Source organism: Pseudophryne corroboree, chromosome 1 (genome assembly GCF_028390025.1).
Source record: "Pseudophryne corroboree isolate aPseCor3 chromosome 1, aPseCor3.hap2, whole genome shotgun sequence".
Lineage (NCBI taxonomy): Eukaryota > Metazoa > Chordata > Amphibia > Anura > Myobatrachidae > Pseudophryne > Pseudophryne corroboree.
This window is the reverse complement of record NC_086444.1, coordinates 147,277,161-147,300,881: the sequence shown is the minus strand read 5'-3', so window position 1 is coordinate 147,300,881 and position 23,721 is coordinate 147,277,161. Positions and strand designations below refer to the sequence as shown.

The 23,721-nt window shown below is 47.7% G+C and overlaps 1 protein-coding gene across 1 annotated transcript in view; it reads right to left on the bottom strand.

Moving 5' to 3' along the window:
* Positions 1-23,517, bottom strand: part of SERINC5 (serine incorporator 5) — a 173,437-nt gene extending 149,920 nt beyond the window's left edge. Inside the window, exon 1 of the mRNA XM_063963465.1 lies at positions 23,098-23,517. Coding sequence (XP_063819535.1) covers positions 23,098-23,124 — 27 coding nt within the window. The 5' untranslated portion in view covers positions 23,125-23,517. The remainder of the gene's footprint in view (positions 1-23,097) is intronic.
* Between the last annotated feature and the right edge of the window lie 204 nt (positions 23,518-23,721).

The following is a 23,721-nucleotide window of genomic DNA, read 5'->3' as shown; positions in this document are numbered from 1 at the left end:
AACAGAGCCCGTGTCGGTACCTGTGTCAGTCAACTGGGCAACTACATTATTGAGACCCCGTGGGGTCCTGGATCTGCAAGAAAACTAATCTTTTATAGATCCCTTAATTAAAATCGGACTATGGGAGAGTCACATTTTGCAAGTAGTTAACCCCTGTGCCATCAGCGGTGCCGACCCGGCTACCCTCATAACATTATTGTGTCCCTACTATATTTTCCTCCTGAGAGGAACTTCGGCTTCAGATATGTTGACACACAAGCACCAACATTTCCCCATTGAACATATATACATATATAGTTATAAACATTATGTACATACACATCATATAAAGCCATATATAAGAAAGCACCTAAAGAAAAGTCTGTCAGGGAACACGGAGGGACAATCCAGCCCTCACCTCAGCGACAATACATTTTTATATTTAATAAAAACTGCCTCCCCCCACCTCGTTTTTAGCCCCTCTGGTCCTTGCTGCCTGTGAGGAAGGACCAGCGCTGCTGTGAGGAGGAGGAAATGGCGCAGAGTAAGCAGTGAGGAAGAAGCTCCGCCCCCAACATGGCGCGCTTCTTCCCGCATTTTTTGTTATATTTTTTTATCCTGGCGGGGGTTTGCGGGCAGTGCCTGGGCACTGTAGACATATGCCAGCCTTATTTGAGGTATATACTTGCTCCCCAGGGCGCCCCCCCTCCAGCGCCCTGCACCCACGGTGTGTACTGTCCGGGAGCCAGGCGCGCACTGAGCAAAGCCGGTGCGCGGTACCTCTTATATGCCGTCTTTAGATGAAGAGAAGTCTTTTCCTCTTATACTCACCTGTCTTCTGACTTCTGGCTTGAAGAGGGGGGACGGCAAGCTGTGGGAGGGAGCATCCAGGAGAGCCCGGCGTTCGTCTCCCCTCAGGAGCTGAAGGCATCCTGTCAGCAGCAGCAGAGCCCTGGAACTCATCAGAAGTGGGTCTAGACTGCTCTCCCCTATTGCCCACGAAGCAGGGAGTCTGTAGCCAGCAGATCTCCCCAAAATAAAAAACCTAACATTAAGTCTTTCAGAGAAACTCTAGGAGCTCCTCCTAGTGCCCCGTGTCTCGTTCGGGCACATTTCTAAAACTGAGTCTGGTGGGGGATATAGAGGGAGGAGCCAGGTCACGCCCCTTTGAAAGTCTTAAAGTGCCCATGTCTCCTGCGGATCCAGTCTATACCCCATGGTTCTTTGAGCGGCCCAACATCCTCTAGGACGAATTAGAAATGACTATACAGTACGAGTGGAATTATTAAACTCACTTAGTGCAGCTGGACCTCCAGCGTATAGCACTGCACTGACAGTTGGTGTTCCGGTCATGCTTCTGCGGACCTTGACTCTGCCCAGGTTATACAACAGAACCCGACTTAAAAGCATACTTGGCTACTTTTGAAAAAGCATTTCAGGGAGATGTGACAGTAACACCCATAAGTGCGGACGTGTACTGCTACATCTGAGAGGCGTGTCATAAAAATGACTTACATCCAAATGTAAATGATCCCCAAAGTTAGTAAGATCTACTTGTTGAAGAAAAGACTCATATTTTGCAGAATTTGTTTGTGTATTGTGCTTTACAAGAGGTTCCATATACTGTAAGTGGCCACGAGAAACTTTATTTAAAATGCATGTAGCCATAGGGATCATTGTGTATTATAACCAATGCAGGGCAATGGCAACGATGTTCCCATTTGAATTTATGTATGCGTGTTATTTTTTCCCCAAGAATGTAACAGCTGCACAATGGGGTTAAGGAGCAATCAGGGAGATTGCGGGACTATTCAGGGAGTCAGGGAGATTGCTTCTATTTCAGGGAGTCTCCTGCAGAATGAGGGAGCGTAGGCAAGTATGTTTATACCAACAGAATAATGTGCAAAAAGGCGGCAAACTACATGTACAGTAGTTTAATTTGGACCACGTGGCCTGCCTGGTAGTGGTATCACTTCCTATAGCAACAATATTAACACACGGCCCCAAAGGTCAAAGCACAATAAAAAAGCAAAAAACATAACACTGGCCCTCATTCAGAGTTGTTCGCTCGGTATTTTTCATCGCATCGCAGTGAAAATCCGCTTAGTACGCATGCGCAATGTTCGCACTGCGACAAGTAACTTTACTATGATGAAAGTAATTTTACTCACGGCTTTTTCTTCGCTCCGGCGATCGTAATGTGATTGACAGGAAATGGGTGTTACTGGGCGGAAACACGGCGTTTCAGGGGCGTGTGGCTGAAAACGCTACCGTTTCCGGAAAAAACGCAGGAGTGGCCGGGGAAACGGTGGGAGTGCCTGGGCGAACGCTGGGTGTGTTTGTGACGTCAACCAGGAACGACAAGCACTGAAATGATCGCACAGGCAGAGTAAGTCTGGAGCTACTCTGAAACTGCTAAGTAGTTAGTAATCGCAATATTGCGAATACATCGTTCGCAATTTTAAGAAGCTAAGATTCACTCCCAGTAGGCGGCGGCTTAGCGTGTGTAACTCTGCTAAATTCGCCTTGCGACCGATCAACTCGGAATGAGGGCCACTGTTCAACACTTAAGTCACGTAATCGGTCAGGCAGAGATGTACCTCTCTGCCGGTAACCTCAGGGGACCATGTGTAAAACGTGGCACTGGTGCTCCCGAACTGTGCTTCTCATGTGGAACGCAAAACTGTATTTCTCTATCGTCCTAGTGGATGCTGGGGTTCCTGAAAGGACCATGGGGAATAGCGGCTCCGCAGGAGACAGGGCACAAAAAGTAAAGCTTTTTCCGATCAGGTGGTGTGCACTGGCTCCTCCCCCTATGACCCTCCTCCAGACTCCAGTTAGATTTTTGTGCCCGGCCGAGAAGGGTGCAATCTAGGTGGCTCTCCTAAAGAGCTGCTTAGAAAAAGTTTAGCTAGGTTTTTTATTTTACAGTGATTCCTGCTGGCAACAGGATCACTGCAGCGAGGGACTGAGGGGAGAAGGAGTCAACTCACCTGCGTGCAGGATGGATTGGTTTCTTGGCTACTGGACATCAAGCTCCAGAGGGACGATCACAGGTACAGCCTGGATGGTCACCGGAGCCACGCCGCCGGCCCCCTTGCAGATGCTGAAATCAGAAGAGGTCCAGAATCGGCGGCTGAAGACTCCTGCAGTCTTCTAAAGGTAGCGCACAGCACTGCAGCTGTGCGCCATTTTCCTCTCAGCACACTTCACACGGCAGTCACTGAGGGTGCAGGGCGCTGGGAGGGGGGCGCCCTGGGAGGCAAATGATTACCTATAAAGGCTAAAAATACCTCACATATAGCCCTAGAGGCTATATGGAGATATTTAACCCCTGCCTAATTTTTCTAAATAGCGGGAGACGAGCCCGCCAGAAAAGGGGCGGGGCCTATCTCCTCAGCACACGGCGCCATTTCCTCTCACAGCTCCGCTGGTCAGGACGGCTCCCAAGTCTCTCCCCTGCACTGCACTACAGAAACAGGGTAAAACAGAGAGGGGGGGGCACATTTATGGCGATATTTTGATATAACAAAGCAGCTATAAGGGAGCACTTATTATAAGGCTATCCCTGATATATATATAGCGCTTTTGGTGTGTGCTGGCAAACTCTCCCTCTGTCTCCCCAAAGGGCTAGTGGGTCCTGTCTTCATTAGGAGCATTCCCTGTGTGTCTGCTGTGTGTCGGTACGTGTGTGTCGACATGTATGAGGACGATATTGGTGTGGAGGCGGAGCAATTGCCAAATATGAGGATGTCACCCCCTAGGGAGTCGACACCAGAATGGATGCCTTTATTTATGGAACTACGGGATAGTGTCAACACGCTAAAGCAGTCGTTTGACGACATGAGACGGCCGGACAATCAATTAGTGCCTGTCCAGGCGACTCAAACACCGTCAGGGGCTGTGAAACGCCCTTTGCCTCAGTCGGTCGACACAGACCCAGACACAGGCGATGACTCCAGTGGTGACGGTGACGAATCAACCGTATTTTCCAGTAGGGCCACACGTTATATGATTTTGGCAATGAAGGAGGCGTTACATTTAGCTGATACTACAGGTACCACTAAACAGGGTATTATGTGGGGTATGAAAAAACTACCTATAGTTTTTCCTGAATCAGAAGAACTAAATGACGTGTGTAACGAAGCGTGGGTTGCCCCTGATAAAAAGCTGATAATTTCAAAGAAATTATTGGCATTATACCCTTTCCCGCCAGAGGTTAGGGAGCGCTGGGAAACACCTCCTAGGGTGGACAAGGCGCTAACACGCTTATCTAAACAAGTGGCGTTACCCTCTCCTGAGACGGCCGCACTTAAAGATCCATCAGATAGGAGGATGGAAAATATCCAAAAAAGTATATACACACATGCAGGTGTTATACTACGACCAGCTGTAGCGACTGCCTGGATGGGCAGTGCGGGGGTAGTTTGGTCAGAGTCCCTGATTGAAAATATTGATACCCTGGACAGGGACAATATTTTACTGTCGTTAGAACAAATAAAGGATGCATTTCTTTATATGCGTGATGCACAGAGGGATATATGCACACTGGCATCACGGGTAAGTGCTATGTCCATTTCGGCCAGAAGAGCTTTATGGACGCGACAGTGGACAGGCGATGCGGATTCAAAACGGCATATGGAAGTTTTGCCGTATAAAGGGGAGGAGTTATTTGGAGTCGGTCTATCAGATTTGGTGGCCACGGCTACAGCCGGGAAATCCACCTTTCTACCTCAAGTCACTCCCCAACAGAAAAAGGCACCGACTTTTCAACCGCAGCCCTTTCGTTCCTTTAAAAATAAGAGAGCAAAGGGCTATTCATATCTGCCACGAGGCAAAGGTCGAGGGAAGAGACAGCAACACGCAGCTCCTTCCCAGGATCAGAAGCCCTCCCCGGCTTCTACAAAAGCCTCAGCATGACGCTGGGGCTTCTCAAGCGGACTCGGGGACGGTGGGGGGTCGTCTCAAAAATTACAGCGCGCAGTGGGCTCACTCGCAAGTAGATCCCTGGATCCTGCAGATAATATCTCAGGGATACAGGTTGGAATTAGAGACCGATCCACCTCGCCGTTTCCTGAAGTCTGCTTTACCAACGTCCCCCTCCGAAAGGGAGACGGTTTTGGAAGCCATTCACAAGCTGTACTCTCAGCAGGTGATAGTCAAGGTACCTCTTCTGCAACAAGGGAAGGGGTATTATTCCACTCTTTTTGTGGTACCGAAGCCGGATGGCTCGGTAAGGCCTATTCTAAATCTGAAGTCCTTGAACCTGTACATAAAGAAGTTCAAGTTCAAAATGGAGTCACTCAGAGCAGTGATAGCGAACCTGGAAGAGGGGGACTTTATGGTATCCTTGGACATCAAGGATGCGTATCTCCACGTTCCAATTTACCCCTCACACCAGGGGTACCTCAGGTTCGTTGTACAAAACTGTCACTATCAGTTTCAGACGCTGCCGTTCGGATTGTCCACGGCACCTCGGATCTTTACAAGGGTAATGGCCGAGATGATGATTCTTCTTCGAAGAAAAGGCGTATTAATTATCCCATACTTGGACGATCTCCTAATAAGGGCGAGGTCCAGAGAACAGCTAGAGATGGGATTAGCACTGTCTCAAGAAGTGCTAAAACAGCACGGGTGGATTCTGAATATTCCAAAATCCCAGTTAATGCCGACAACTCGTCTGCTGTTCCTAGGGATGATTCTGGACACGGTTCAGAAAAAGGTTTTTCTCCCGGAGGAAAAAGCCAAGGAGTTATCCGAGCTTGTCAGGAACCTCCTAAAACCAGGAAAGGTGTCTGTACATCAATGCACAAGAGTCCTGGGAAAAATGGTGGCTTCTTACGAAGCAATTCCATTCGGCAGATTCCACGCAAGAATTTTCCAAAGGGATCTGTTGGACAAATGGTCAGGGTCGCATCTTCAGATGCACCTGCGGATAACCCTGTCTCCAAGGACAAGGGTGTCTCTTCTGTGGTGGTTGCAGAGTGCTCATCTATTGGAGGGCCGCAGATTCGGCATACAGGATTGGATCCTGGTGACCACGGACGCCAGCCTGAGAGGCTGGGGAGCAGTCACACAAGGAAGAAACTTCCAGGGAGTATGGACGAGCCTGGAAACGTCTCTTCACATAAACATTCTGGAACTAAGAGCAATATACAATGCTCTAAGCCAGGCAGAACCTCTGCTTCAGGGAAAACCGGTGTTGATCCAGTCGGACAACATCACGGCAGTCGCCCATGTGAACAGACAGGGCGGCACAAGAAGCAGGAGTGCAATGGCAGAAGCTGCAAGGATTCTTCGCTGGGCAGAGAATCATGTGATAGCACTGTCAGCAGTGTTCATCCCGGGAGTGGACAACTGGGAAGCAGACTTCCTCAGCAGACACGATCTTCACCCGGGAGAGTGGGGACTTCATCCAGAAGTCTTCCACATGCTGGTAACCCGTTGGGAAAGACCAATGGTGGACATGATGGCGTCTCGCCTCAACAAAAAACTGGACAGGTATTGCGCCAGGTCAAGAGATCCGCAGGCAATAGCTGTGGACGCGCTGGTAACGCCTTGGGTGTACCAGTCGGTGTATGTGTTTCCTCCTCTGCCTCTCATACCAAAAGTATTGAGAATTATACGGCAAAGAGGCGTAAGAACGATACTAGTGGTTCCGGATTGGCCAAGAAGGACTTGGTACCCGGAACTTCAAGAGATGATCACGGAAGATCCGTGGCCTCTACCTCTAAGGAGGGACTTGCTTCAGCAGGGTCCCTGTCTGTTTCAAGACTTACCGCGGCTGCGTTTGACGGCATGGCGGTTGAACGCCGGATCCTAAAGGAAAAAGGCATGCCGGAAGAAGTCATTCCTACTTTGATTAAAGCAAGGAAGGAAGTAACCGTGCAACATTATCACCGAATTTGGCGAAAATATGTTGCGTGGTGCGAAGATCGGAGTGCTCCGACGGAGGAATTTCAACTGGGTCGATTCCTACATTTCCTGCAATCAGGATTGTCAATGGGTCTCAAATTGGGATCTATTAAGGTTCAAATTTCGGCCCTGTCGATTTTCTTTCAAAAAGAATTGGCTTCAGTCCCTGAAGTCCAGACCTTTGTTAAGGGAGTGCTGCATATACAGCCTCCTGTGGTGCCTCCAGTGGCACCGTGGGATCTCAATGTGGTTTTGGACTTCCTAAAATCTCATTGGTTTGAACCACTAAAAAAGGTGGATTTGAAATATCTCACATGGAAAGTGACCATGCTTCTAGCCCTGGCTTCTGCCAGGAGAGTGTCAGAATTGGCAGCTTTATCTTACAAAAGCCCATATCTGATTTTCCATTCGGACAGGGCAGAACTGCGGACTCGTCCGCATTTTCTCCCTAAGGTGGTGTCAGCATTTCATCTGAACCAGCCTATTGTAGTGCCTGCGGCTACAAGTGACTTGGAGGACTCCAAGTTACTGGACGTTGTCAGAGCATTAAAAATATATATTGCAAGGACAGCTGGAGTCAGAAAATCTGACTCGTTGTTTATATTGTATGCACCCAACAAGATGGGTGCTCCTGCGTCTAAGCAGACGATTGCTCGTTGGATCTGTAGCACAATCCAACTTGCACATTCTGTGGCAGGCCTGCCACAGCCTAAATCTGTAAAGGCCCACTCCACAAGGAAGGTGGGCTCATCTTGGGCGGCTGCCCGAGGGGTCTCGGCATTACAACTTTGCCGAGCAGCTACGTGGTCAGGGGAGAACACGTTTGTAAAATTTTACAAATTTGATACTCTGGCTAAGGAGGACCTGGAGTTCTCTCATTCGGTGCTGCAGAGTCATCCGCACTCTCCCGCCCGTTTGGGAGCTTTGGTATAATCCCCATGGTCCTTTCAGGAACCCCAGCATCCACTAGGACGATAGAGAAAATAAGATTTTACTTACCGATAAATCTATTTCTCGGAGTCCGTAGTGGATGCTGGGCGCCCATCCCAAGTGCGGATTATCTGCATAAATTGTACATAGTTATTGTTAACTAATTCGGGTTATTGTTGAAGGAAGCCATCTTTCAGAGGCTCCGCTGTTATCATACTGTTAACTGGGTTTAGATCACAAGTTGTACGGTGTGATTGGTGTGGCTGGTATGAGTCTTACCCGGGATTCAAAATCCTCCCTTATTGTGTACGCTCGTCCGGGCACAGTACCTAACTGGAGTCTGGAGGAGGGTCATAGGGGGAGGAGCCAGTGCACACCACCTGATCGGAAAAAGCTTTACTTTTTGTGCCCTGTCTCCTGCGGAGCCGCTATTCCCCATGGTCCTTTCAGGAACCCCAGCATCCACTACGGACTCCGAGAAATAGATTTATCGGTAAGTAAAATCTTATTATATGCAGCTAGTTCCTCCTGTGGAATGCAACAACTTCTAATGCAGCTACCAGTCAGCAAGCAACATCAGTGCACATGTGCAGACCAGTAGGGACCATATGGTAGCACTGATCCAAAGTTCTGAATGACCAGCTAAACTACAGGAATAATTCATTAAACTCTGAATACCCCAAACAGGAGATAAAGGGAATGTCTCATATCAGCACATACCTAGGCATACAATGCTAGCAAACGCAATGTGATCTTAGAATATTACTAGAGATGTGCACAGGACCATTTTTGCTGGATTTGGACCTGATTCGACATCCGGCTTTGTATTTGGTTTTTGCCAAACCACCGTGACTGGTTTTGTTTTTTTGTTTTCAAAACTAAAATCACATAATTTTGTTCCATGGGGGTGATTCAGACTTGATCATAGATGTGCTAAATTTAGCACATCTACGATCAGATTCTCTGACATGTGGGGGGACGCACAGCACAGGGCTAGTCTGCCACGCATGTCAGGCACTCTAGTAGGAAGCCCGCAACCATTTTTGTGATCGCATCGGCTGCGTGTGATGTCTCGCAGCCACCCTGACTATGCCCCGTTTCTCCGTTGCCACCCATTTTGAAGCCTCGTCCCTGCAACGCTCCATCTTGAAAATGGACCATTGTCGCCTCGTAACCGTCTCTGCCTATAGTCCGCCTTGCATGTCAGGCGCCCGCATGAGGACCGCCGCCATTTTTGTGATCGCAGCGGCTGCATGTGCGTCACGGAGCTGCCCTGACTACGCCCCATTTCTCTGTTGCTGCCCCCGGCTTGAAGCCTCGTCCCCGCAACAACCCGTCTCCGCCATGGAAATGGATCGTTGCCGCCCCACGTCCGCGACCATCTCTGCCTCATTGACAGGCTGATGCGAACGCATTTTCTGCGGGGCCCCGCAGAAAATGCGGGTGCATACGTAGGACGGACCCTGCGCATGAGCCGCATTCTTTTAGCAATTCTTGCCGTTGGATCGCTTATTGGGATTGCGATCCAACCTGAATCAGGCCCTATGTGTACAATATAAAATATACATCACAATATTAGAAGCCACTAAGCGAGCAAAACTGCGGGCAAATGGTAGTAATAAAATTTTTCTCATGTAATAGTTTTAAATAATAAGTGAAATCACATTTCCCTTAGGTCAGTCATGTAAAAGACAAGGGCCTCAAACCAGAAATAACCAGTCTTAGCCGGTCTGGTGGGGTGTGTGAGGTCATGCTGTGATGTCATAATGGCAACTGCCTGTATCAGGGCTGTGCTGTTGCTGTCTCTTGCATATGCTTTCAGAGGCCTGGCACGGCATAGCACACTGGTAGAAGGTTAGTGACTGGACAAAGATAAGAGCAGCTTAGTTGGAATCCTCTGCAGACTTTTAGCATGATTATTATAATATATGACTTATGACCTTGGGGATAGCATAGTATTGGATAAAAAAAAAACCTCACACCTACTGGGACAGCGCCATTAATTAACATCCACAAGCGGCTGCAAATGGGCCATTGGAGATATTTGAAGAGCGCTGTCTAGATGGGCCTATAATGTTCCTAATGAAATCCTTTATGTGCGGCTGCACCTATGACATCTCCTTGGAGTTGTTTGTTGAGCCTATAATGTTGCAAATTAAATCCTTTAGGGGTATGTTCAATTGGTGTCGAAAACTGCTGTCTGTCGAAAAGACGTCAGTTTTTTTCTTTTAAGGTCGAATCGTGATTCGACCTATTCAATACCAGCAGTTTTTATTCGACAAGTCGTGGAATTTGACTTGTCGAATAGTACGTGAATCGGCGGTCTGACCATCTCAATCAGACATAAAAAAAATGTCGGACTGAGATGTTGGACCCAGAGGAGGAGAGGGGCGCAGGGAGACGGGGGACAGCCGCGGGGCATACAGGGGAGAGAAGCGCTACAGCACAGCGCTGCAGCAGGATGTCTCACAGCCGCGCCGCTCACGGCAGCGCCCACCCGGCTCCAGCAAGTGAGGTCACACTTGCTGGAGCCGGGTGGACACTGCCGTGAGGTCGGGCGGCTGTGTGACATCCTCCTGCAGCGCTTCTCACCTCCTTCTGCCCGCTGGTCTCCCCGCGGCTCCCCCCCTCTCCTCCTCTGGGTACCTCATCTAAATTCGACTTTTTAAAAGTCGAATTGAGATGAGATTTGAATAGGGGTCGTCGGATCCATTCCGACAAATGCATATCGGAATGGTTCCGACCCTAATTGAATATACCCATTACTCTCTCTCTCTGCCTGCCTAAATCCCAGTGTGCCAGTGTTGCAGGCTGATCCATTTTTACTAATGTGCAGAGATGTAAGAGAATTATATTGTGATTTAATCATTACTTTTGTTTTTATCCAATACTATATACAGATGTAGCCATGCTGATCATGGCTACATGTGAGGGAAAGGTGCACCCTCGACGCAGCTATGTGTGCCAGTGCCTAGCCGTGCCATTTGACGTTACCATCCATGCGAACAGGGCACACACACATCTTAGACGTCCAGGTGTACGCGGTGCGGTCGCCCCTAACATGGCGCAATTGCCGTAAGATGTATCCACAACGAGAATGGCTACATTTGTAATCCCTGTTAGCGTCAGAAATTAATGCTATGGTGGTTGTGACTGTCCCGCTCCCCCCCCAACCTCCTCACTCCCACTCATCTCTTGCTCTCTTTTTTCACTCTCTCACCATTAACGTATAGGTGCGTTTTTCTCCGGCCGGGTAAATAGGTAAAAATAGCAGATTTGAGGCGACAGAAGGGATGACTGGGTTAGGCAAGGTTAGTTAGTGGGCGGTTGGTCTGGGCAAACTCTGCTAATCTCTTAATGCCTAGAGGGAAGGGCAGTCCTTCAGCCATGGGTCCCCAGAGGTTTCCTCCACAAGGGGGTTTTTCCTCTCCTGAGTGCTGAAGGATGATTCTTCATGAGTCATGAGGCTCCCGCCATCTTGTTCCGCTTATAGGACAAGTTTGTAAGATTACTGGACCAATCTACGTCTGAAATTCCCTATTTTAGAATGCAGAGTAAATAATAGGATTTTAATACCTACCGGTAAATCCTTTTCTCTTAGTCCGTAGAGGATACTGGGAATACTTCAAGAACCATGGGATATAGACGGGATCCGCAGGAGACATGGGCACACTGTAAGCCTTTGAGTGGGTGTGAACTGGCTCCTTCCTCTATGCCCCTCCTCCAGACTCCAGTTATAGGAACTGTGCCCAGGGAGACGGACATTTAGAGGAAAAGGATTTATCTAATTATTTTAAACTAAGGTGAGATACATACCAGCTCACACCACTAACACGCCGTACAACATGGCATTCAACAACAACGCATGCAATGGCATGAGCAACAACAGTCACAGATTGACTGAACTCAACCCAACATGCGCGTAACTATAACCAAACTGCAGATGCAGCTCGCACTGGGACGGGCGCCCAGCAATCCTCTACGGACTAAGAGAAAAGGATTTACCGGTAGGTATTAAAATCCTATTATCTCATACGTCCTAGGGGATGCTGGGGATGCTTTAAGAACCATGGGGTTTATACCAAAGCTCTAGAACGGACGGGAGAGTGCGGATGACTCTGCAGCACCGATTGACCAAACAAGAGGTCCTCCTCAGCCAGGGTATCAAACTTGTAAAACTTTGCAAAGGTGTTTGAACCAGACCAAGTAGCAGCTCGGTAAAGTTGTAACGCCGAGACTCCATGGGCAGCCGCACAGGATGGGCCCACCTTTCTGGTAGAGTGGGCTTTCACCTATTTCGGTAACGGCAATCCTGCCGTAGAATGAGTCTGCTGAATCGTATTACAAATCCAGTGCGCAATAGTCTGCTTAGAAGCAGGAGCCCCAATCTTGTTGGGAGCCCACAGGACAAACAAAGCCTCTGTTTTCCTAATCTGCGCTGTTCTGGCGACATAGATCTTCAAAGCTCTGACCACATCGAGAGACTTTGACTCCAAGGTGTCAGTAGCCACTGGCACAATTGGCTGGTTAACATGAAATGATGAAACCACTTTTGGCAGAAATTGCTGACGAGTTCTCAACTCCGCTCTATCAGCATGGAAAATCAAATAGGGGCTTTTGTGAGTCAAAGCTGCCAACTCAGACACTCGCCTTGCAGATGCCAAGGCCAACAGCATGACCACTTTCCAAGTAAGGAATTTTAACTCGACCTTGCGCAAAGGTTCAAACCAATGTGAATGCAAGAATTGCAACACCACATTAAGGTCCCAAGGTGCCACTGGGGGCACAAAGAGAGGTTGGATGTGCAGCACGCCTATTACGAAGGTCTGAACTTCTGGAAGGGAGGCCAATTCTTTTTGAAAAAAGATCGACAAGGCCGAAATCTGTACTTTAATAGAGCCTAACTTTAAGCCCGCATCCCCACCTGCTTGTAGGAAATGGAGCAAACGCCCATATTTTCGCCATATACGGTGGTAATGCTTCGCCGTTACTTCTTTCCTAGCCTGAAGAAGTGTAGGAATGACTTCACTGGGAATACTCTTTCGGGTAGGATTTGGTGTTCAACTGCCACGCCGTCAAACGCAGCCGCGGTAAATCCTGATACACACACGGCCCCTGTTGCAACAGGTCCTCCCGAAGAGGTAGAGGGCAGGGATCTTCTATGAGCAACTCCTGAAGATCTGGATACCAGGCCCTTTTTGGCCAATCCGGAACAATGAGGATCGCCTGAACCCTTGTTCTTCTTTTAATTATTATCACCTTTGGATTGAGTGGAAGTGGAGGGAACACATAGACCAACTGAAACACCCACGGTGTCACTAGGGCGTCCACCGCTATCGCCTGAGGGTCCCTTGACCTGGAACAATATCTCTGAAGTTTCTTGTTGAGGCAGGACGCCATCATGTCCACTTGAGGAACTCCCCAACGACTTGTCACTTCTGCAAAGACTTCTTGATGAAGACCCCACTCTCCTGGATGAAGATCGTGTCTGCTGAGGAAGTCTGCTTCCCAGTTTTCCACTCCTGGAATGAAGACCGCTGCCAGGGCGCTGGCATGTCTTTCCGCCCAGCGAAGAATCTTCGTGGCCTCGGCCATCGCTGCTCTTTGTTCCGCCTTGGCGGTTTATGTATGCCACTGCTGTCATGTTGTCTGACTGAATCAAGACTGGCAGACCTCGAAGAAGATGTTCTGCTTGCAGTATGCCGTTGTAGATGGGTCTTAATTCCAGAATGTTTATGTGTAGACAAGCTTCCTGGCTTGACCACTTTCCCTGAAAGTTTCTTCTCTGTGTGACTGCTCCCCAGCCTCGGAGGGTTGCATCTGTGGTCACCAGGATCCAAACCTGAATCCCGAACCTGCGTCCCTCCAGAAGGTGAGAACTGTGCAGCCACCACAGAAGGGAAATTCTGGTCCTGTGAGACAGAATTATTTTTCCGGTGCATGTCCAGGTGAGACCCGGACCACTGGTCCAGCAGGTTCCACTGAAACACCCTGGCATGGAACCTGCCATACGGAATGGCCTCATAGGCCGCCACCATCTTCCCCAGCAACCGAGTGCAGTGAAGAACTGACACCTTTGCCGGTTTCAGAATCTGTTTTACCATGTTCTGTATTACCAGAGCTTGTTCCACTGGAAGAAAAACTCTCTGCAATTCTGTATCCAGAATCATACCCAGGAACGACAGCAGTGTCGTTGGATCCAACTGTGATTTTGGCAAATTTAGGAGCCAACCGTGTTGTTGCAGAATCGTCAGTGAAAGGGCAACATTCTTCAACACTTGCTCCTTGGACCTCGCCTGTATGAAGAGATCGTCCAAGTACGGGATAATTGTGATTCCCTGCTTGCGCAGGAGAACCATCATTTCCGCCATTACTTTGCTGAAAATCCTCGGAGCCGTGGACAGACCAAACAGCAATGTCTGAAATTGGTAATGATAATCCTGCACAGCAAATCTCAGGTAAGCCTGGTGTGGAGGATATATGGGGACATGTAAGTAGGCATCTTTTATGTCTACCGACACCATAAAATCCCCCTCCTCCAGACTGGAGATCACTGCTTGTAGAGACTATCTTGAACTTGAATTTCTTCAGAAAGAAATTGAGGGATTTTAGGTTTAGAATCGGTCTGACTGAGCCATCCGGCTTCGGGACTACGAGCAGGCTCGAATAAAAACCTTCTCCCTGTTGAGACGGGGGTACTGTGACAATCACTTGATTTTGACACAACTTTAGTATCGCAGCGCTTACTATCTCCCTTTCTGGAAGAGAAGCTGGCAAGGCCGATTTGAAAAATCGGTGAGGGGGCACGTCTTGAAACTCTAACTTGTACCCTTGGGTTACTACATCTACTATCCAAGGATCCAGGTCCGAGTGCACCCAGACCTGACTAAAGAGTTTGAGACGTGCCCCCACTGGAGCGGACTCCCGCAGAGGAGCCCCAGCGTCATGCGGTGGATTTGGTAGAAGCCGGAGAGGACTTCTGCTCCTGGGAGCTTGCCACAGCCTGTGACCTTTTTCCCCATCCTCTCCCCCTCGCAGCAAGGAAGGAGGACCCATGTCCTTTTTTGAATTCATTGGTCCGAAAGGACTGCATCCGATAGTGAGGCGATTTCTTCTGCTGTGCAGGGACATAAGGTAAAAATTAAGACTTACCCGCGGTAGCCGTAGACACCAGGTCAGTGAGGCCGTCGCCAAACAAGACCCTACCGTTAAATGGAAGAGACTCCATCGCCTTCTTAGAGTCAGCATCAGCATTCCATTGATGTATCCACAACGCTCTCCTTGCTGAGACCGCCATGGCATTGGCCCTTGAACCCAAAAGGCCAATATCCCTTACAGCTTCTTTTAAATATGCTGCAGCATCCCTGATGTGACCCAGAGTCAAAAGCACACAATCCCTGTCTAGGGAATCTACCTCAGATGACAAGTTATCTGCCCACCGTTCAATAGCGCTACTCACCCATACCGCAGCAATGACAGGCCTGAGTAGCGACCCCGTATTGACATAAATAGATTTCAGTGTATTTTCCGGCTTTGGATCCGCAGGATCCTTTAGGGCTGCCGTGTCAGGAGACGGAAGCGCCACCTTTTTGGATAGACGCGATAAAGCTTTGTCTACCGTGGGGATTGACTCCCACCTTTCCCTGTCCCCAGAAGGGAACGGATATGCCACTGGAATTCATTTGGGAACATGTATCCTTCTGTCAGGATTTTCCCAAGCTTTTTCAAAAAGTGCGTTCAGCTCATGAGAGGGAGGAAACGTTACCACAGGTTTCTTTCCTTTATACATACAGACCATAGTATCAGGAACAGCGGGGTCCTCAGTGATATGTAAAACATCTTTTATTGCCACAATCATGTACTGAACACTCTTAGCCAGTTTTGGATGTAATCTGGCATCACTATAGTCGACACTGGAATCAGAGTCCGTGTCGGTATCTGTATCTGCTATCTGGGTAAATGGCCGTTTCTGTGACCCCGACGGAGCCTGGGCCTGTGACAAAGCATCTTCCATGGATTTCTTCCATGTCTGGTTCTTAGACTCAGATTTATCAAATATCTTAGCTAACTTAGTCACATTTGCGTTTAAAACACTTAACATAGTCACCCAATCATCTGTCGGCGGTGCTGACACTGTCACTCTCGCAGAATTGTCTGTCCCCACTCCAGCCTCCTCCTGGGAAGAGCATTCAGCCTCAGACATGTCGACACACACACACGTACCGACACAACCACACTGGGGCTATAGGAGACAGACCCACACTAAAGCCTGCCAGAGAGACACAGAGAGAGTTCTGCTAGCTCACACCCAGCGCCCATCCCGGTACTGAGGCCAGTAATAAGACCGCCCAGACCTGCTAGCACTTTTTTCATACAAAATAAATCACCAAATTTCCAGCCCCCCTCCCCCCCCCCCCAGCCCCCTGTTTTGCACCCAGTTACTTGGACAGTGTGGAGGTTAGGGCTAGCGTCTCTGCAGCCTTCTGTGAAGAGAAAAAATGGCGCTGGTCAGAGCTGTGCGGGCTAAGCCCCGCCCACTACATGGCGCGCTTCCATCCCACTCAAAATATTTATACTGGCGGGGGTCCCTTAACTAGTGCCTGGGCACTGTTAACTTCTATGCCCCCTCACAGAGCCAGAAGATTGAAGCTGGGTTAGTATGTGAAGGGGGGCGACGGCGCTGCTCCGGGAACAAGCAGCTAGGTGTACCAAGTAATCGAACCCTCTGGAGTTAATGGTGTCCAGTAACCTAAGAAGCAGAGCCCTTGAACTCTTAAGAAGTAGGTCTGCTTCTCTCCCCTCACTCCCACGATGCAGGGAGTCTGTTGCCAGCAGGTCTCCCTGAAAATAACAAACCTAATAAAGTCTTTACCTGAGAAACTCTGGAGAGCTCCTCAGTGTGCATCCAGTCTCACTGGGCACAGAATCTAACTGGATGAGGGGCATAGAGGGAGGAGCCAGTTCACACCAATTCAAAGTCTTATAGTGTGCCCATGTCTCCTGCGGATCCCGTCTATACCCCATGGTTCTTGAAGCATCCCCAGCATCCTCTAGGACGTATGAGAAAATAATATTAATACAGGTTGAGTATCCCTTATCCAAAATGCTTGGGACCAGACGTATTTTGGATATCTTATTTTTACGTATTTTGGAATAATTGCATACCATAATGAGGTATCATGGCGATTGGACCTAAGTCTAAGCACAGAATACATTTATGTTTCATATACACACAGCCTGAAGGTCATTTAATACAGTATTTTTAATAACTTTGTGTATTAAACAAAGTTTGTGTACACTGTGCCATCAGAAAACAAAGATTTCACTGTCTCACTCAAAAAAAATCCGTATTTCGGAATATTTGGATATGGGATACTCAACCTGTAATTACAAAAAAATTAATAATAATAATTATAATAATCATCATAAGAAGAAGACAAAGGAGAAGAACAAAAACAGGCTAAATTTTACTTAAAATAAAAATAGACATTTATTTTTTAAATATATTTTGTTTGAAGTTGTTTTTATTAATAAACTCTCTCAAAAGGTGAAGAAATTACACATATTTGGGGAGACAAATTAGGAGAGTTCAGAACCATGCATTGTTTATTCTACACATGAGAGAACCAGGCTAGGCAGCCATGTTGGGTGCACCTCATAGATTACACTGTTCGATAAGTAAAACATGGCAGTAGGCATACAAGAGTAAAATGAGAAGCAACTAACAGGACAGCTAGTTTGCAGCTTACACAGTAAGGAAAATGGTGTTACTCTATAAATGCTTTTCGATAATTTTCTAATTTATAACTATTTTAAAGTGAGCTGAGGGGAAAATAACAATAGAGGGTCCAGTTACATTTTGAAATAATAATTAAAAAACAAAACAAAAATCTGACCAAAAAATAAAACTGTATAATAACTCTCCAGCACTCCGAAGATGGTAAGCTCATATTGCGAATTGCATAAAATATTTATATTAATCCCACTTAATCACTGTTACACACTGGTTCTCACTGAGCGGAGGTTGAGACGAGAGGGTGTCATTTGGCTCCCCCAGCTGATGAGTGTATGCAACAGGTAGCAGTGCAGGATCACTGGAAGTGTTGTGGATCTCTGATAATCTCAGGTCTCTGAGGAGTAAAGTGAAAAACTACTGTCTCCCACTGTGATGCTCTAATACATTGACAAGATGGCACCACACTTTTGTGCAGTATTTAGGTCAGCAGCCATCTTGGTACAGGGAGTGAAGCCTCTCTGAAGGAACAGTATGGAATCTGCGCAGTAGCGCTCTCCCCTTTCATCACTTTTACATACAAACAGGAAAATAATGATAAAACTCCCACATAGTCATTCATCTAAATGGGAACAGAACCTGTGGTGAGTGCAGCAAGCCACCGAGCCCGCAGTGTGAAGTCTGCAGCAAGGGGCTTCGTTTTGCTTGCCTCCCTGCATGCATTCTGGTGGCCGGGATCCTGACGTCGTATGCTGACCACCAGGATCCCGGCCGCCGGTCAACCATACACAACGCATCTGAATGACTACTTGTGCCTGGTGTAGGATTTTCAAATATGTGTAGTTTACTGTATACAAGGATTTAAAACCTTATAGGAACCGAGATCTAAGGTGTATTGTATGTAGTTAAAAAAAAAAAAGAAGTTTATTTTATGGCAGTAGTTTCCAAACTGGTGGCCGTGACACCCTGGGGTGCCTCAGGAAAGGGGAAGGGGGGTAAGTGGGGCCTTGCAGTGGTGCCAGAGTTTGGTGGTCCAGGACCAATTCAAATTATTTATACTTCATTTAAATGGCAAAACCAGTCCTTCACCACATAACTGAACCTAAGGATGACATATTATAAACACAATTTACTTCATTTTATATTGTTTTCTGAATTTCTCACTAACAAATTTTTGTCTAGGGGTGACGTTTTGGTCTTGCGGACTGACCACCTTGCTTGCAGCGAGGGCAGTTGAGGGCAGCGCACGCCTCTCCTGCTCCTCAGTCCGGTCTCCGGTGGTGGCACGGGTATCTTAAATCAGGCACCGGTTCGTGAGCCAATCAGAGCTCGCGGACCAGCAGCCAATCAGGAGCAGTGCCAGAGTCTTTGCTTTGTATGTGCTGCGCCATCTTCCCAAAGAGATCACCGGGAAGATGGCGCCACTGCTAGTGGCTACAGCACAAGCATACTGGGGAGGGGTAGCAAACTGGGGCCCCTGCCTGGCCCCTCCAACAATGCACGTCTTTTGGCGTTTTTATAACATGGTGACAACACTGGACTCTAAGTTAAGAGTTTAGGGACAATTCAATTTACAGTAGATTTGTGTGATGTGCGTCTGCACATTACCATCTATTATGGTGTACAATCATCGCTAAATTACTGGTCGCAAAGTACCTTCCCTGACTGTATCGGAGGCACTTCTCGGCCCTTGCGCCGAACTGAATTTACCTGTAAGAGTAGAAAACCTAGATGAATGGGATTTCTATGTAATACTGTATGTGGATCAGTGTAAACTTAAGGGCTGTACTGACAAGGAGATTTCCCCAGAGATGTGTGCTAAGCGGTCTAGCACAGACCGCTCAGCACACATCTTTCCCCCCGATCAGCACAGCAGGATGTGCTGAGCGAGGGGGGATGGACACGGGGGGGGGCGCTCATTTCACCCAGCGGTGAAATGAGCAACCTGCTAGATTGTGCCTGCATGCAGGCCAATTTAGCATTGGTGATAGCGGCAAGCGGGACTGTGCATCGCTGTCGCCGGCACCCCTACACACGGAGCAATGTTCAGCTGGTCAGATTGCTTAGAAATTAGCTGAAGATCGCTCCGTGTGTACCCCCCTTTATTGTTGGAGTTGTCTGGTATAAGTACTAAAGGAAACTGCGGTTCTAAAGATAGCGATCTTCACGGTAATGAGCACATCTTAGTCTATGTAGAAGCAAAAGAAAAAGATCTTTATCTAATTCCTAAAATAGAACAGCTGAAACTATACAGGAGCCACGTCTGTGTGTTCCACACATCATTGTGTGCAGGGGTAAGCTGCATTTTCAGGTGGCTTTCCAAGAAATCTGAAAGTATATAACAATGAAGGGAAACTGGAAACACTTCAAGGGCCACATATGCAGCCCTCTAACCTTAACGGCCACCCATTACTCTTATAGCCCCTACACACTGGCCGATTGCCGGCCGAGATGCCAGGCGGCCGATACGGGGTATGACGGGGGGGTGAAGTTTTTTCACTGTCACCCGGCCCCATAGCCCTGCATGCTAGGAGCCAATATGGACACGAGATTGTCCATATTGGCTTGCAGGCATAAACGAGCCGGCACCAATGATGAACGAGCGCTGGGCCGAGCATCGTTCATCGTTGGTGCCTACACACTGAAAGATATGAACGATATCTCGTTCACCAATGAACAAGATCGTTCACTTCAGTGTAATTGGCCAGTGTGTAGGGCCCATTACTCTGCGGTATCTTCATATTGCAGTGGTCACTGCCGATCTATACATTCTCCCAAGGGGGACGGGTCCAGACACAAATTAAAATTTAAACAACACAAACATCTGCCATACCACTGTATAGGTGATATTCCCTACCACCCCCACCCCCTCCCCCTCAATTTGTGTAAATGTGGCAGCCCCTCCCTGATATGTGATTAAATGAATCCGGGATGGTGTGTCACTCTCCTGGGCATCTGGGCAAAGACCCCATAATTTGGGAGTTTCCCAGACATTCCAAGAAAGTAGGCAAGTGTGGCTTACCTTACACCTGTACCTGCTGAAGACTGTAACCTGTGAAAGATACATGGGGGTATCTGTAACAGGGTCTGTGTTTGCCGGAGGTGCGAGATGTCGGCCGAGAATGGCCATATTTTAAAAGTGCCAAGCATTTACACGGCAAAACTAACCTGGTCAGGAATACATAGGAAATTGGACTTATTTGTGCATTCTGCTTATATGTTAGCTAACAATGGGTAAAATGGAATAACTAATCAGCAAGTAGCTTTCACTGATCTAGCACAATAAAGTTACATTTCAGAATGCTTGCAATGTTAGTAAATAGCTTCACTTTTCTCTTTCGAAAGGGAAATGAAAAAATATAGCACTGGTAGGAATTTCTGCAGCAACCCAATCAAACTGAGAAGAACCATGATTGGTTAACGGTTTGTCAAGGAGGCAGAAAAACAATAATAATAATAATGTGGCAAATACTGGTAACGACTGAATCATGTGACATCACTGGTAAACAAATACACATTATGCTCAAAATCTGCGGCCCTGTAACACTGAGGGGCAGTCACTCCATGGAACTGTCCCAGTTACAGCACTATTTAGAGTTGCGAAATTCCCTTACTGTCCATCAAACAAGGCTTTACCCCAGCCGCCACGGGCTCTCTGGAAACTCCTGTCTTTAGGCAGCTCATCAAAATATCAATCTCCTCGATCCTCTATACTGAGTACACTGCAAACTTCTATTCTCAAGCAATTAGACTTCTGTGCGGCTAGATAACAATGCTCTACATCACAGGTTCTCAAACTCGGTCCTCAGGACCCCACACGGTCCATGTTTTGCAGGTCACCTGTAGATTTTAAAAATGTCACAGTTGGTGATACATAGTGCACCTGCTGGGTGACCTGGAAAATGTGAACCGTGTGGGGTCCTGAGGACCGAGTTTGAGAACCACTGCTCTAGATTATTTCCCCACTGCAATATGACACTGTCTATTTACTAAGCCTTGGATGGAGATAAAGTCGCTGGAGATAAAGTACCAGCCAATCGGATCCTAACTGCCATTTTTCAAACACAGCCTGTGGCATAGCAGTTAGGAGCCGATTGGCTGGTACTTTATCTCCAGCGACTTTATCTCTATCCAAGGCTTAGTAAATAGACCCCTCAAACCTGTATAACAATCTCCTACTACCCTACAGATAGCAAGCTTGTGAGCTCGACCACTTAAGGGCCGTACCGACTGGGAGATTTCCCCAGAGATGTGTGCTGAGCGGTCTAGCACAGACCGCTCAGCACACCTCTCCCCCCGTTCAGCACAGCGCGATATGCTGAGTGAGGGGGCGACGGACACTGGGGGCCGCTCAATTCACCCAGTGGTGAAATGAGCAACGTGCTAGATTGTGCCTGCCTGCAGGCCAATCTACACCGGCGATAGCGACGCGCGGGACCGCGCATCACTGTCGCCAGCACCCCTACACACTGAGCGATGTTCAGCTAATTACTAAGCAATCTAGATTGCTTAGAAATTAGCTGAACATCGCTCCGTGTGTACCCCCCTTTACACTTGTTCTAGTTTAAAGCTATCCCAATAAGGAGGGGAACATGCCAAAAATGCTGTTAACTACAGTTTATGTATGTACGCGGAGGCAGCTATATATTATTCAGTAATTTATTTTACATTAGAAATATTTGGTGCCCTGTTCATTTGTTGTAAGTATGTAAATTATAGGCAATCATTTCTTTCCCTAGTATAATTAGTTATTACTTCAGGCACACCAGCCTGATGATGTTTTATGGTGGAAGACAAAGCACAGCTAAAAACAAGGATGACTTCATTCAAACACTTTGTGTGACACTATAGGCTACATTAATAGAATGCAATGATGTTACAGTAGGAGCGCTCATCAGTTATATGTGACATGGTTTCTGGCCAGGTTTTTATATGTTCAGCAATGTAATAAGCAGCCTTATTGTGCAACAACTTTCAGAGATTCATAAATCACACTGATTGCGCCTGACACAGTGAAAAAGGTAGATAGCAGTTCCAACGTGAATACAACAGAAGGGTGTGAGCAGGGCCCTGCGACCTCTGTTATTACTCAGGCTTCTTGTATCACTGTTTTGTTCACAACTGTAAAGAGCAACAGAAACTGCAGGCGCAATATAAGTAAATCTTATTAAATAATAATAATAATAATAATAATAATAATAATAATAATAATAATAATAAATTCATACTACACACTGCTATAATGCAGGCAGATCGTGTAGCAAGGAAAACTCCAAGCCCATCTTTCTGCCTGAAGCAGAGGACTAGCTAAAGTTCCAAAACTACAACAGTTCCAAGAAAGGGTGCAAGTCATATATAGCTATTAGAAATATATGGCAGAAAGCAATCTGCAATGCCCACAATACGATATACACAGCACAGCAGTGATGTCTACAGCAGATGGAAGTAGTATTAGGCAATATAAATGGACATATACAGATATTGCACATAGTACAGATGCTGAGTCCTGGAGGATAATACAGGATAGGTCTAGGTCTTACCTGCCGGGCACAGCAGCGGGCAGACATGGACCCTGCAGCCGGTAACACTTATATTATTGCCGCACTACAGCTGGCAACGATGCGTCTCTGCGCCCGGGGCTTCTTTGTGTCCGGCCAGGCAAGCCCAGCATAGGAATGCCCCCCCGCGGCGACCTCGCCCCCTGTGTGCTCCCGTGTGTGTCCCCGCACTGCGCCTCTCTCCCTGCCAGCGTCCTGGGGTGACCCGCAGCGGCTGTGAGCGAGGATGGTGAGTGCTGCGACGGCTGCAGGGAGTCCCCAGTGCCAGGCTCCTGAGATGCAGCAGCTCGGACACAGCCAGCAGCGAATGCAGTTTCCGCTGTCGTCAGCAAACAGGAGGATCCGACCCAGACCAGACACACCAGACGCAGCAGTCTTCTCTCTGTCATCTCCCAGTGCAGGTCTCTGGCAAATGTCCAGCGAAGGAGTGACTGATGTACTGTATGTGTGGTGTGTATATGTGAGATATATAATATTGCCTGGCATACTTGATTAATAAATAACAATCTTTGCCATGGTGACCAGTCCCATACTTGCCTACGCTCCCTCATTCTGCAGGAGACTCCTTGGAATAGAAGCAATCTCCCTGACTCCACGAGGCTGAAG